General features: G+C 40.2%; 1 protein-coding gene across 2 annotated transcripts in view; it reads left to right on the forward strand.

The window, feature by feature from the left end:
- Dip2c (disco interacting protein 2 homolog C) overlaps nucleotides 1-12,982 on the forward strand; it is a 150,948-nt gene that overhangs the window by 28,254 nt on the left and 109,712 nt on the right. For both annotated transcript variants that reach the window (XM_032884503.1, XM_032884504.1), the window contains exons 4-6: nucleotides 5,184-5,318; nucleotides 6,912-7,031; nucleotides 8,394-8,591. In XM_032884503.1, the coding sequence (XP_032740394.1) occupies nucleotides 5,184-5,318; nucleotides 6,912-7,031; nucleotides 8,394-8,591 (453 nt within the window). The remainder of the gene's footprint in view (nucleotides 1-5,183; nucleotides 5,319-6,911; nucleotides 7,032-8,393; nucleotides 8,592-12,982) is intronic.

Genomic DNA, 12,982 nt, shown 5'->3' on the forward strand with positions numbered 1-12,982 from the left:
CTCTGATTGGGTAGAGCAGTGGTGATACCAGTGTAGGTGATCCGGTAATTCCTGTGGGACACTCACATGCTGTTTGGGGACATAGAGGTCTCAAAGGTAGCTCGAAGGAAAAGGGTGTACAGCGCCAGCTACCCCTGCCATGGATCCAGAAAGATGGGGGTTATTTTCTTTTGATTTTAAAAGCCAGATGAAGACTAGGGAGATGGTACAGTTGATAGTGTTGGCTCATGCAAGTATGAGGACCTGAGTTCAAATTCCCAACAACCATGTAAATAGCTAAGTATGGCCACAAGTATCTTTAACTGAACTCAGGGTGGTGGAGACAGTTGGATTGTTAAGTTCCTAGATATCCAGCTTAGCTTAAGTTAAGTAACTCTGTCTTAACAAATAAGATGAAGAGCAACTGATGAGAGCAAACATCCAACATCAACCTTTGACCTCTGCGGTAGATGTATGAGTATGTGTGTCTGCAGAATATGAACACGCACACACAGACCAAACAACAAAGTCTGTGAAACTGAGCTGAGCAGCGAGAGGTCTGAAAAGACACAAATCCCTGTGATAAGAGAGCTCTTCAAGTTTTTCTGATGCATAGGGACTGCTTGGCCTCCAGCAGCATAGAGCTTATGAGCACTTGAAACCTTGAACCTGCCCTTTTAGTCTGAACCCACTTTTTCCTCAACCCTCAGCAGGGGTTTCCAGAGAGGTGCTATTTGCAAGGGTTTTCAAAACATTCCTCAAATCCTGACATATACTAGAATAGGTGTCCTGTGTCATTACAGGGGCAGAGTGTGTTTTAAAGCCACTGGTAACTATAGCTATGGGAGGGCAGATGGGGGGATCTCGAGGGGAAAGAGGTGAGGTGATACATAAACTGTTCTGCTTTTCTTTCTTTTGCTGTGATAAAATACTTTGACCAAAAGCAACTTGGGGAAGAAAAGGTTTATAATTCACTGGAGGATGTCAGGGCAGACACAATTGGAAACCGTGTGAGGAATGCTTCTTACTGGCTTATTTTCTGGCTCAACTAACTTTCTGGTGTAGCCCAAGATAGCCTGTCTGTGGATAATACTTCCCACAGTTGGCTGGACCCTCTCATACCAATCATCCATTAAGAGAATTCCTCAGTCATAGGCCACAGGCCTCTCTAATTGAGCAGTTCTTCAAATGAAGTTCCCTCCCCCTCCGTGTGTCGTAGGTTGTGTCAAGTAGATAATAAAAACTAACCAGCACATACAAATCTGGAAAGACTTTGAAGTTACCCAGCTGTCACTGTTCCTAATTTTATTCTCTCAGATATATTAGAATCATTATTCACCCCCTCACAGAAGTGGGAATTCTGTTTAATGAAAACTGATTGGATAGCCCTAATGATACAGTATGTTGAAATGCATGGCTAACGTGAATCAAATGAACCTCAGGATGTTCAGACACAGAGGGTGCTATTTTACAGGACGCCTTTTGGATCTTGTTCATTACAAGTTAGCATGCATTGTGGGGTATTCAGTGGTGGTTTCTGTGATGGGATGCTCCAGAGGGTGTAATGTTTGGCCGTGAGGTAGTGGAGTTCTAGAGAATTAGATAGTTTGGAAACATGAACGAGAGCCTATTTGGCAGAAGCACAGATGGGATGTGACAAGGATAAATACAGAGTTGAAGACGATGAAGAGGAAACTTGGATGATTCTCTTCCTACTTCACTCATAGGAGTGACTGAGTGGCATGTCCTCCCTCCTGCTTTCACATTACTATTCATGGCAGAGGCACACCTTTCTGGGGCTAGGATCTCAGAAATTGCCCATAAGGATGTGGAGCTGTTTATCTGCTGGTCATAGTGAAATGGCATGGACTGTGAGACTGTCGGGTTCTCTGAGGCCTTTCTCCCTAGCTTGGAGAGAGCCATGTCTTTTGTAATCTCCACATGGTCTCTTCTCTATGATTGCACCCTGAGTCTTCTTTCTTTCTTTAAAAGTTATTTATTTAGTTGACTGTTTGTTTTTTGGTTTGTTTGGGTATGCATGTTGAGAGAATGTGTGCACCATGGAACATATGTGGAGGTCAGAAGACAACTTTTGGAAGTCTGTTGTCTTCTTTTGCCTTGTGGGATCAAACTGATGTCATCAGACTTGATGAGTAATTTACTGAGCCATCTCTTTGGCCTGATGCTCTTTTCTGATAAGGTCATCAAATAATAGTGGGTTGGGGTCCATTTCACTAGCTTTGTTTTTGTTTGTTTATTTGTTTTTGTGACCATCAGCAAAGTACTTGACCCTAAACATACAGTTCCATTCTGATGAACTGAGAGTTGAGGTGCAAGCTGAGAATTCAGACCATGAAAGAACAGATACCCTTAGGAAGGAACGTGGTGGATGCTCCTTTTAGGAGTCTATTGTCACCCTTACTTCTGCAAAACATCCCATGACTCAAGCCTCATACAACCAACTGATTATAACTCAGCCAACTGATTCTAACTGGCTATTGAATGTGCATGTGTACATCATAGAATGACATGCTGGTGAGAATCTCCTCCAGTACAGTGTGTGTACAATGATAGGGAAGGATAGCACTAGTGTATGTATGTTTTCCTCACTGCCACTGTGAGGTAAGTATAAGATAGGTGTCACCATCATTTAGAAAATAGGAACTAAAGGTATAGGAGCTTCATTACAGAACTTGGACCCATGTGAGTCAGTCCTGTGCATATTTCTCAAATATGGTTCTGGTGGATCAGATGTGCTGGTCACCCAGGGTTGTCATATGAAGCCTCCTCAGGAAGGTAGACTACTCCCTCCCAACTACCAATCTTTATCCAAGAGAGTTCTATAGTACGTGCAAGCAAATTTCTGTAGAAATTCAGTCATTATCTACTTGCTTAATATTTGTATATTTGTCTACTGGGCAAAATTTATTTGTAACACCCTCAAATCAGTGGAAGGTCTTTTGTCATTCATGAACATAAGTAGAACCCCCTAACTCTTGTGCACATTTGTGCCTAAGGTCCAACAGGCTGGCCTTCATCTTCTTGTTTTAGTTGTCTGACTATAAAAGTGTGCTTTTTATAGCCTGTTTGATGCCATGTTTTGCTATGTGGTGTTTTTGTGCTTTTTTGTTGGAGGTGTCCATAAAACAGAACCTGAGTGTAAGGTTAAAGAGGCCAAAGAAGAAAGACTTTTCTATATGACTGTCGTGGTGGTTTGAGTACGAATGGCCCCTATAGGTTAGTATATTGAATACTTAGTCATTAGATAGTGGCACTGTTTGAAAGGATTAGGAGATGTGGCCTTGTTGGAGGAAATGTGTTACTGAGGGGTATGGTGGGTTTTGAGGATTTAAAAGCCCATGCTGGGCCCAGGTTCTCTCTCTGCCAGCAGATCAAGATGTAGTTCTGAACTACAGTTCTAGCATCCCACCTGCTGTGCCTGCTGCAGTGCTCCTGCTGTGGTAATAATGGACTAAGCTTGGAAATGTAAGCAAGCCTCCAATTAAATGCTTTCTTTATAAGAATTGCCTTGGTTGGGGCCTAAGAGATGGCTCAGCAGTTAAGAGCACTGGCTGCTCTTCCTGAGGTTCTGAGTTCCCAGCAACCACATGGTGGCTCACAACCATCTGTAACGGGATCTGATGCCCTCTTCTGGTGTGTCTGAAGACAGTGACAGTGTACTCATACACATAAAATAAATACATCTTATCTTTAAAAAAAAAAAATTGCCTTGGTCCTAGTGTCTCTTCATAGCCATAGAAGAGTGACTAAGACAGCCACCTTCAGGTAGTATAAGACTATATACTTCTAACATGGAGTAGTATTAAGGAAGTGATCTAAAGTTTCCATGTAATACGCATTAGTGAATCATAATTAGCATTCTTATAATGCATTATTAGAACTTACATGTGTCTAATTCATTGACCATCTCTTGTACATGGTCTTAATGCTCTAATAATTATAAAAACTGTTCTATTGCCATTTAACCATTGAGGAGTTAACTCTGAATCCTATGGGGGAAGTTTGCCCTGTTCCTTGGACATTTGTACTGGATAGTTCCATGCCAACTTGAGACAAGCTAAAGTCATATGAGAGGAGGGAACTGCAGTTAAGAAAATGCCTACATAAGATCAGGCTGTAGGCAAGCTTGTAGAGCATTTACTTAATTAGTGAGTGTTGAGGGAGAGCACCACTGTGGGTGGTGCTGTCCCTGGGCTGCTGGTCCTGGGTTCTATAAGGGAGCAGACTGAGCAAACCGTGAATGGAAGTCAGTAAAGGAGCACTCTTCATGGTTTCTGCATCAGCTCTTGCCCCCAAATTTCTTTCTTGTTTGAGTGGCTGTCCTGAATCTCTTTGATAATGAACAATGCTGTAGAAGTGTAAGCCAGATAATTCCCTCTTCCCCATGTTTGTTTGGTCATGGTATTTTATCACAACTCTAAATAAGATAGCTATGATGTGACACTTAGTACACATTAGATTATAACCTTTTTTTGAGTAACTATTTAAGATTATTCAGTTTTTAATTAAAGTAGTTAACTATTTCTTGATGTCTCTCATCATTTATCAGAAATACCTTGAGAGTTTTGCATGTATTGATTTGTTCAATCTGTTGAATATCTAAGGGGATTGCCATTACGGCTTCAATTTGATAGGTAGGAAAACTGAGGCACAAGGTGATTACCTGTTTCTCAGGCTCTCCTGGAATCAACAATGTTGCCCTTTAAGCCCTGGCTGTCAGGGTCAAAGCGTGAGTTGTTTGCTGCCTCTGTTGTCACACTAAGTGCCTTGCTCCATCATGGTAGACAGTACTCGAGTGAAAATGTGACAGCGATTCATTGATCTTGCTCCTGTTATTAAATTAAGTCTGAATCTGTACCGTTTTCCACTAGAGACGGTACACATTATTTTAACTTAATCACGTACCTTCGTTTGGAAGTTTTGTGGTTGACTTTGCTTTAGGGTAATTTTTTTTTTAATGAGATACGGTGTTTTCTTATATAGGGCTAGGCTCGCCTCAAAAATTGATCTTCATCTCATCCACTTCCAAGTGTGTGGAGTGCAGGCTTGTGTCACCATATTGGGTCCAAGTGATTCTCTTGTATGAGTTTGTCATATTCTAGACATTTTTCAGGCCCTAATTAGTTGACCTTCAGAATAACAATGAAGCTCCTAAGAAAATTGTCTCCTGTGCTTCTTTACAGAAAATCATTCTGCACCTCCTGATGTAACCACATACACCTCAGAACACTCAATACAAGTGGAAAGGCCACAGGGCTCTACCACATCCCGGACAGCACCAAAGTATGGCAATGCTGAGCTCATGGAGACTGGGGATGGTATGTCTTACAGTGAGGTGCTTCCTCCTGTGTGAACTCTGTACTTCTGTCCTCACTAAGACTCTTGATCTTTCAGACTGAGTGCGCTACCCCTAGACACTCATTGCTTTCCGTTTCCTTAGGAACTCTACTAGAAGGTGACCTGACCAAAAAAATGCAAATTATCTCCAAGTTGTTTAATAATTTCTCCTTATTAAAAAGAATGTAAATATTGTGTAATTTAGCAATGAGAAGAAATAGATCTAACGAGATGTTGATGTTTTTGCTAATGTATAACTAAAACTGGTTGAATCATTAGAATCCCTAAGAAATTACAGTATCAGTGTTAAGACCTTGAATGCCTACTTCAGAAGGCAAAATGAAGTTAAGTGAAAAAACAATGATTTAAAGGGGTGTTGTTAATGCCTTAGATATTGGGAGAAGGAGTCATCTTCTTTTTCTTAAAATTAGAAGTGAATTATCAGTGCTTTGATAAAACACAGTGTAAAAGGCTTCTCTTAGTTCCCATATTTTTTTTCTTTTTTTCGGAGCTGAGGACGGAACCCAGGGCCTTGTGCTTGCTAGGCAAGTGCTCTACCACTAAGCTAAATCCCCAACCCCTTAGTTCCATATTTTAATCATGGTATTTTATAGTAACATTATTAGTTCCCAGTATTCAGTGCAAATCAGCAAACCTCAGCTGTGAACTTTCTGCTCTATTCTGCTTTAATTGCCAGGCTCATAAAAGTTAGCATAGGAACTGGCAGTAAAATTACACTTTTTTTTATTTTATGAAAAATGGACAAAACAGTATCAACATGCTGCAGTACATGTTCCCTACAATGTTGTTGATGTTACTATGACAACTGGGTGGTTCACAATTAAATAGCTTGCCCTGGCCATCTCTAACAAATGGCACACTGTCCTCAGCATGGTTGCAGTCCTAATGCTACTTAAACATAAATATCGACTAAGACTATGACCATTCTGTTTCTTACAGAATTGGCTGTCTTTCCATCCCACCGCATTGGCTTTAGTTCTCCTGTATACCCATTATTAAAACTGATCATTGAGGTTATTCTTGTCATTATTTTAAAAACTTTGTCATCTTTGAAATCTGTCAAGTTTCAGAATTGGGTAAATTCTGTCTAAATTATGTCAGAATTAGGTTATTCATTCTAAATATCTTTCTGAATTAGGTAAATTCTGACTCCTGCGTTGTGTAGTCTTATGTTTCATACTACATACACCCTCACCTCAGAATCATACCCAGAGGTAGTACTAAAATTCTTACCTATGCTTACCACTGGTCTTGGATTCATCAGAACCAAATTGATTGGGATTAATTGATGAGAATATACTGTGTTTAGATGTTGAGAATTTTTTCTATATTTCCAGACCTAGGTTTAGTTTTCGGCTCTGAAAGTACACTTTACAAATTCTTTCTGACTAGTGGAGGTCCAGGCCAGTGCTTAGGCTCCTTGTCTAGCATGCACTAGGCTTTGCGACGTATCCCCATGACAGGAAACAAAAACCTTGTTTAGGAAATTTCTCATAAATTCTCTTATTCCTTCCGGAGTTTGTTTTATGTCCACGGTGGTTCCTATTTTTCAGGTGTACCAGTAAGTAGCCGGGTATCAGCAAAAATTCAGCAGCTTGTCAATACCCTTAAACGACCGAAGAGGCCACCATTACGGGAATTCTTTGTTGATGACTTTGAGGAATTGTTAGAAGGTAAGTATTTCTTTCTACCCCTTCTTTTATGAAGTCCTTGGCTCTTTGTACAGTGCTACATTTTATGCAAACTCTTTATTTTGTTAAGAGTGATAATCTAGCCTCCCCTCAATAATAGAGCGCCAAGTCAGTGTAGGTTGGTGTTTCCAATGCATATCTGAAAGGTGCACCAAGTGCCACACAATTAGAGCTTTGAAGCCATCTGCCCCCTCAGTGCAACGTGATGTTGTTCTGTGACTTGGGCCTCATTGTAAGAACTTAGTGCCATGATATAAAAGCAAAATGAAATTATAAAGATCTTTGGCTCAAAGCCAAAGTGTATTTTTCTACAAAGGCTTTTGAGATTGGAGAAACACAGTGGGGACTCTGCCCCCTACCTCAGTTAGAACTAGACAACTTGAAACAAAATTGAACAGAAGAGATCTGTTGTTGGCTCAAACCCAAGTGTCTTCTTTATTGAAGTTAAGACTCAGCAGAGGGATGGAGAAACAGATGACTGCAGGAGGAAGTGCTCGGCACAGGTGTGAGGATAGGATTTCAGACCCCAGAACTCATACAAAATGCATTTTGGGAAAGTATAGACAAGATCACCAGAGAAAGCTGCTGGGCGAGACTAACCTCATCTGTTAGTTCTGGATTTGACTGAGAGACCCTGCCTCGATGAATGAGAGGAATGATGGAAGACAGTTCCTCACATCAGTCTCCAGCCTCCAAATGCACTCTCACATGTATACGTGACCACACATCCACATGTACACACATGCACACAATGCAAATATGCACATGAAAATTGAAAAATATAATAAAATTTATGGAAGGCTCTGCTGACTTTTCCAGATGGCAGGTTGAGGTGACACTTCAATCTCTGAGAGAACGCTTCTCTAGAAATAGGGGAGATGATGTTACTTCACCCCTATCTAAACTAAACAAGCGGTTGCGCTCTATGATGAGGCCTGAGTTTTACTCTTGAAAGTCCCTTTACTGTCCTTTTGTTACTCAGAGTATTTGTAGATTTCTGCCTATATCTTGTCATTCAAGGGAAAAGTATAATGTAAGAGCTGAGCCTTTTGGAGTTTTGAATACCGTGTGCTAACAATTAGAACTTTAAACCCATGCATTTAAATGTGAGACTCTAGGCATGTGGTTCAGTTTTGTGTGTTACCTACAAATGTTCTCACACCTACCTAAGTCCCCTGTTCCCTGCTACCTTGGAAACTGTAAGAACCCAGTGGTTTGACTTTAAGAAAGCATGTTTGCCATCAGCCTTCAGTATCAGTCTCTTAGATATTTTATAAACAACTAAAAAAAAACATTAAATGGATATCTTTTTCTTAAAAATATTGTATGTTTAAATGTATTTAGTTCAACAACCAGATCCAAACCAACCAAAGCCAGAGGGCGCCCAGATGCTGGCCACAAGAGGGGAGCAGTTGGGAGTCGTCACAAACTGGCCACCCTCTTTAGAAGCTGCACTACAACGATGGGGGACCATCTCTCCGAAGGCTCCCTGCCTGACCACCATGGACACAAATGGAAAACCCCTGTACATCCTCACTTACGGTAATCCCATAATGCCACTTGGTTCACTCTCGGACCTCGGCCTTCCCTGCACAGACCCCTGTTGAAGGGGCCATACATCTTCTGTGGCTAATTATGTCTGTGTTGCCTTGCTTGTTTCTGGCTTAAAAGTAGATGAAAATTTAAAGAAATTTTTCATAAAAAAAATTGTATTGATAGAGGAGTTATTACTTTATTTTTTAACTTAAAACCAGAAATGGATATATAAAGCTATGATTGTAACTCTGACACTTGATCTTGGTTTTCTCAAATGAATGCTTTCATTGGTAATCAGTACAAAGTATCTATCAAGCCTTTGGGCCTAGATTTGAGTCATAATTCCCCAGAATACCAATATGCTGTATTCCCAGATGCCAACTCAAAAGATGATGGAAACTCCTGAAGTCTAACATCCCAGAAGTTTTAAATTTCAAAAAATAGTTATGGAAAAACATTTAAAATTCTATAGATGACATTTTACGTGTGTGTGTGTGTGTGTGTGTGTGTGTGTGTGTGTGTGTGTATGTGTGTGGTTTTGAGACAGTCTCTCTATGCAGCCCTGGCTTCCTTATAACTTGCTATATAGACCAGGATGGCCTGAACCTCTCAGAGATCCACTCACCTTCTGCTTCCCTGATGCCAGGATTAAAGGCATGCACCACACCTGGCTTTGCTTACATTTTAAAATAGAGATTTATAGTAGAAAGATAGGAAAATGTTGGCATAATAGTTCATGGGCCACTTTCTACAGTAAATATATATAAGAACAGAAACATTTTTTGCCAAGCTAAACACTCAGGTTTATTCATACAAGTCACGTAAACTTATAAGTAGATTGCTGCATTCATAAAGAGCTATGTCAGAAAGCAAAGGTCTGCATGTGTATCTCTAGCATTGGCAGTTACACACATCCAGCTCTATGACCCGGTCCTCGGTACTGCCATAGTGGATAGCCCCAGTCTTCTGACAAGGTTGATCAAAGCCATTTGGGTCAGTGTTATGTTTATAGTCAGCAGAAAGCTGAGGTCTGGGGAATTTTTATCATAGAGGAGTACAAGTATATAACAAGGACAATTACTGATTCCAGGAAATTTAATCACATTTACATATGCAAACAATAGGTACCTTTGCAGAGGCAAAAATGCATAAAATGAGTTAGAGCTGTCTGCATGGTATGTCATTTGTATCCCATTACTGGAATAAGAGCAGCACAACAGTAAGAGATACAGCACACCAAATTATACAAAGTAATGCTGACGCTTCTAAACAGTAGGAAGCTAAAGCCTGCTGACTCTTGGGAGTCCAGAGGCTACCGATTCTGGACTTGTGTTTACTTTATGCCATTATTTTGCTCTGGTAGGGGTTGAATCAGGATTGTGTGCATGTCAGGCTCACATACTGCCAGTGAGCTAATTCCTCCTCCCACGCCTGGGATTCTAATCTCTGCTGTAGCAAAGAAAGACTTCTTTCTAGTTCCCGGAGAAAGAGCAGTTCACTTTCTGCCATGTTCTTTCTGGTCTCCTAGCTAGGTAGTTGGTATCAGTTAGTATCAAGAGTTACCATCCCTAGTTGGTCTGTTCAGACCCACACTGATCTCTGAGCAACTTCACAGACATATCCAAGATGATGTTTGACCAGATTTCTAGGTATTTCTTCTGCGTCATGTGCTGCTATCCTGCATCTAAGTGGACTAACCCATCCCTGACCTTGATCCTCAATCTGTCCCTCTGACAAAGTCTACCTCTACTCTCTCAGAGATCAGGATTTGGCCCTTTGGGATTTCAACATTGGAAATTTACTTTTAGAATTGTGACTTTTTAAACTCAAGAGATTTTAATCTTTTATTCAGATTCATGGCATTTATGATTGTGTTTGATTGGCTCCACTTGGACCTCTATCACTCAGAAACAATAAAATTTGGATACACAGTACAGAAAGCCAGACAAACAGATTTCCCTTAGTTCTTCTCACAGTCTCCTTAACCCAGACTAAACTTTTGCGCATACTGGCTGTGCTCCAGGGAGGCCTTGCTTTTAGTTGTGTCACCATGGAGAAAACAGATTACAGCTATTTTCATAATACCGACTTCAGCTTTACAAGGATTTAAGCTTTATAGCCACAAGAACAAATGGCTCACTTTACTTCTGCGTCTATGACATTAGAAAGTGCTTTTCTCTTTTTTTAAACTTTGGCTTTGTTTTTATATTACGAACATGTTGGATAATTATGAGGAAAGAGCTTGAGTTTTAAATCAGTCATCAAGGTTAGGAGCCAGATGCTCCATAATAGAACCAGGGAGAGCCAAACACTTGGAGAGTTGGGCCCGGGGCACTTGTGCATTTCAGGTACCAAAATGGGATTTGGGCTTGAGTATGTAGGTTTTGCAGTATATTTTTTTTACAATTTCTTTATATTTGTGGCTACATTGAGTGCTGATTATGTTTGGGATTGCTGCAGCATTACAGCGATGGCTCCAACAGTTACTTGACTGGGAGGTAGGGACCCTAGCACCAGGCTTTGTGTTTGTCCCAGAAGTTGTGTGCATTCTGGTGGCCTGCATTCATTGACGAAGGTGTCTTAAGTTTGTGTTGTACAATGGTATAGTACTCTGGCTTGGGAAGTCAGAATTGAATAAAAATGGCTTCTGAAGAAGCTTACCGATGGATTAAAACTGCAGCCCTTGTTTGTTGGTGACCAGTTGTCGAGGAAACCAGTGCTTGTCTCTTTGCCCTTTGGGTAAGGCTATGATAAGTTTGAGGTACAAGAAACAGACTCGCTTTGAGGGGTACATAGTTTTATGTATGCATCATACCTGTACCCAAAATGTTGTAACTTCTGCTGGTAAGTCACATACATTTTACTGTATTTCTATTTGCTGTATTTAATATTATTTGTCAGTCATATGCTATGGGTCAATCTTCATTTTTGCTTGTTAAAAAATTTTTAGAAAGTAAGATCTTTTAAATATAAGATATTTTAAATCTGGGGTTGGGGATTTAGCTCAGTGGTAGAGCCCTTGCCTAGGAAGTGCAAGGCCCTGGGTTCGGTCCCCAGCTCCGAAAAAAAGAACCAAAAAAAAAAAAAAAAAAGATATTTTAAATCTAAGCTCATACCTTATCAGTACATAATATAAAATTGTTAGCTGACACGGTGAATACTATAGATGAGTATTATCTCTGTGGGAACCAAAAAAATGAACCACAAATTGCCTGGTTATTTCTTAGAAAATACAGGGAGAACAAGGCTCATTGAATTTAAGTTGTTCTAATGCCTGAAAAAACTGGTATAATTGAAGGACTCTAGTATTTAAAGTCTTCAAGCTTCCCTTCAGCCCCCAAATTTAATTTTCTATTAAGTCCTGAGGCAGCAGAATTCTCAGCTGAGAAACGTAGAATATCTAGTAGAAAATGCAGATAAAGGTATAAAGGATCTGGTACTTCACACTGCAGCAGAACAGGAGTGCCATAACCCTAATTGTGGAGAGTAAGCAGGCTACACACTGTTCCTTCCTCCTCTCACCTGGTGGGCCCTCCATCTTCACCCGCCTTCCCTTCTCCTGTTAGGATGCCGTAAGCACACTTTTTTTTCCTACTATATAAATGTTTCTATTTTTCCTTTTATTTTAAAATATTTAATATCCATACATGCATGTAATGTATTTTTCAAATCTATTTTCCAGTATTTGCCTTTCAATTCTTTCTCTATCTCCACCACCCCTTCTTACTCAGAACTTTTAATGTGCTCGTTTCTTCCTCCCAGCACCCACTGAGTCAGTTTGTTTAGTGCTATCTGTATCTGTATATGCATGGCTGTAGGACCATCTACTGGAGCATGGGTAGCATCTGAATCCCTGAAGGAAATGGACTCTTCTGTTCCAGTTAGTTGCCAATAGCTCCTCAGAAAGGGGTGAGCTCCCGATCCATTCTGAGTTACTTCAAGTGTGTCAGAGTTAGCTATTGGAGTTAGGAATGTACCAGATAGCCTTTCCACTTACCCCTTCCATATTCGTTCATGCCCTTTCCCTGCAGTTAACCTCTCAGTAAGTAGCTTAGATGTCATTCAAATCCAAGTGAAGCTGAAGAAAACAGTCTTTGTCAGCCATTCTAAGAAGTGCTTATTCCCCTTTGATTTATACTGGCACTTGACTTACTCAGTTTCCTTTTCTCTGAAAACTACAAGATGTAAAAATTCTAAGTATATTTCAAGAATTTTTGCTCAAAGTGTGGATTCTGTAGTTTTGCGAGACTCTATGTAAAACTAGATAGTGTGGGAATATATAATGACATCAACCCCCCGCTGTCCTAGCCAAAAATGAAGTAAAAGCATTAGCAAACTGTAATAGTTTTAATTGATTGGTTTGTTTATAACACATTGCTTTTCATTTTATTCAGTGA

This window comes from Rattus rattus, chromosome 14, assembly GCF_011064425.1.
Source record: "Rattus rattus isolate New Zealand chromosome 14, Rrattus_CSIRO_v1, whole genome shotgun sequence".
In the NCBI taxonomy this organism is placed as follows: Eukaryota; Metazoa; Chordata; class Mammalia; order Rodentia; family Muridae; genus Rattus; species Rattus rattus.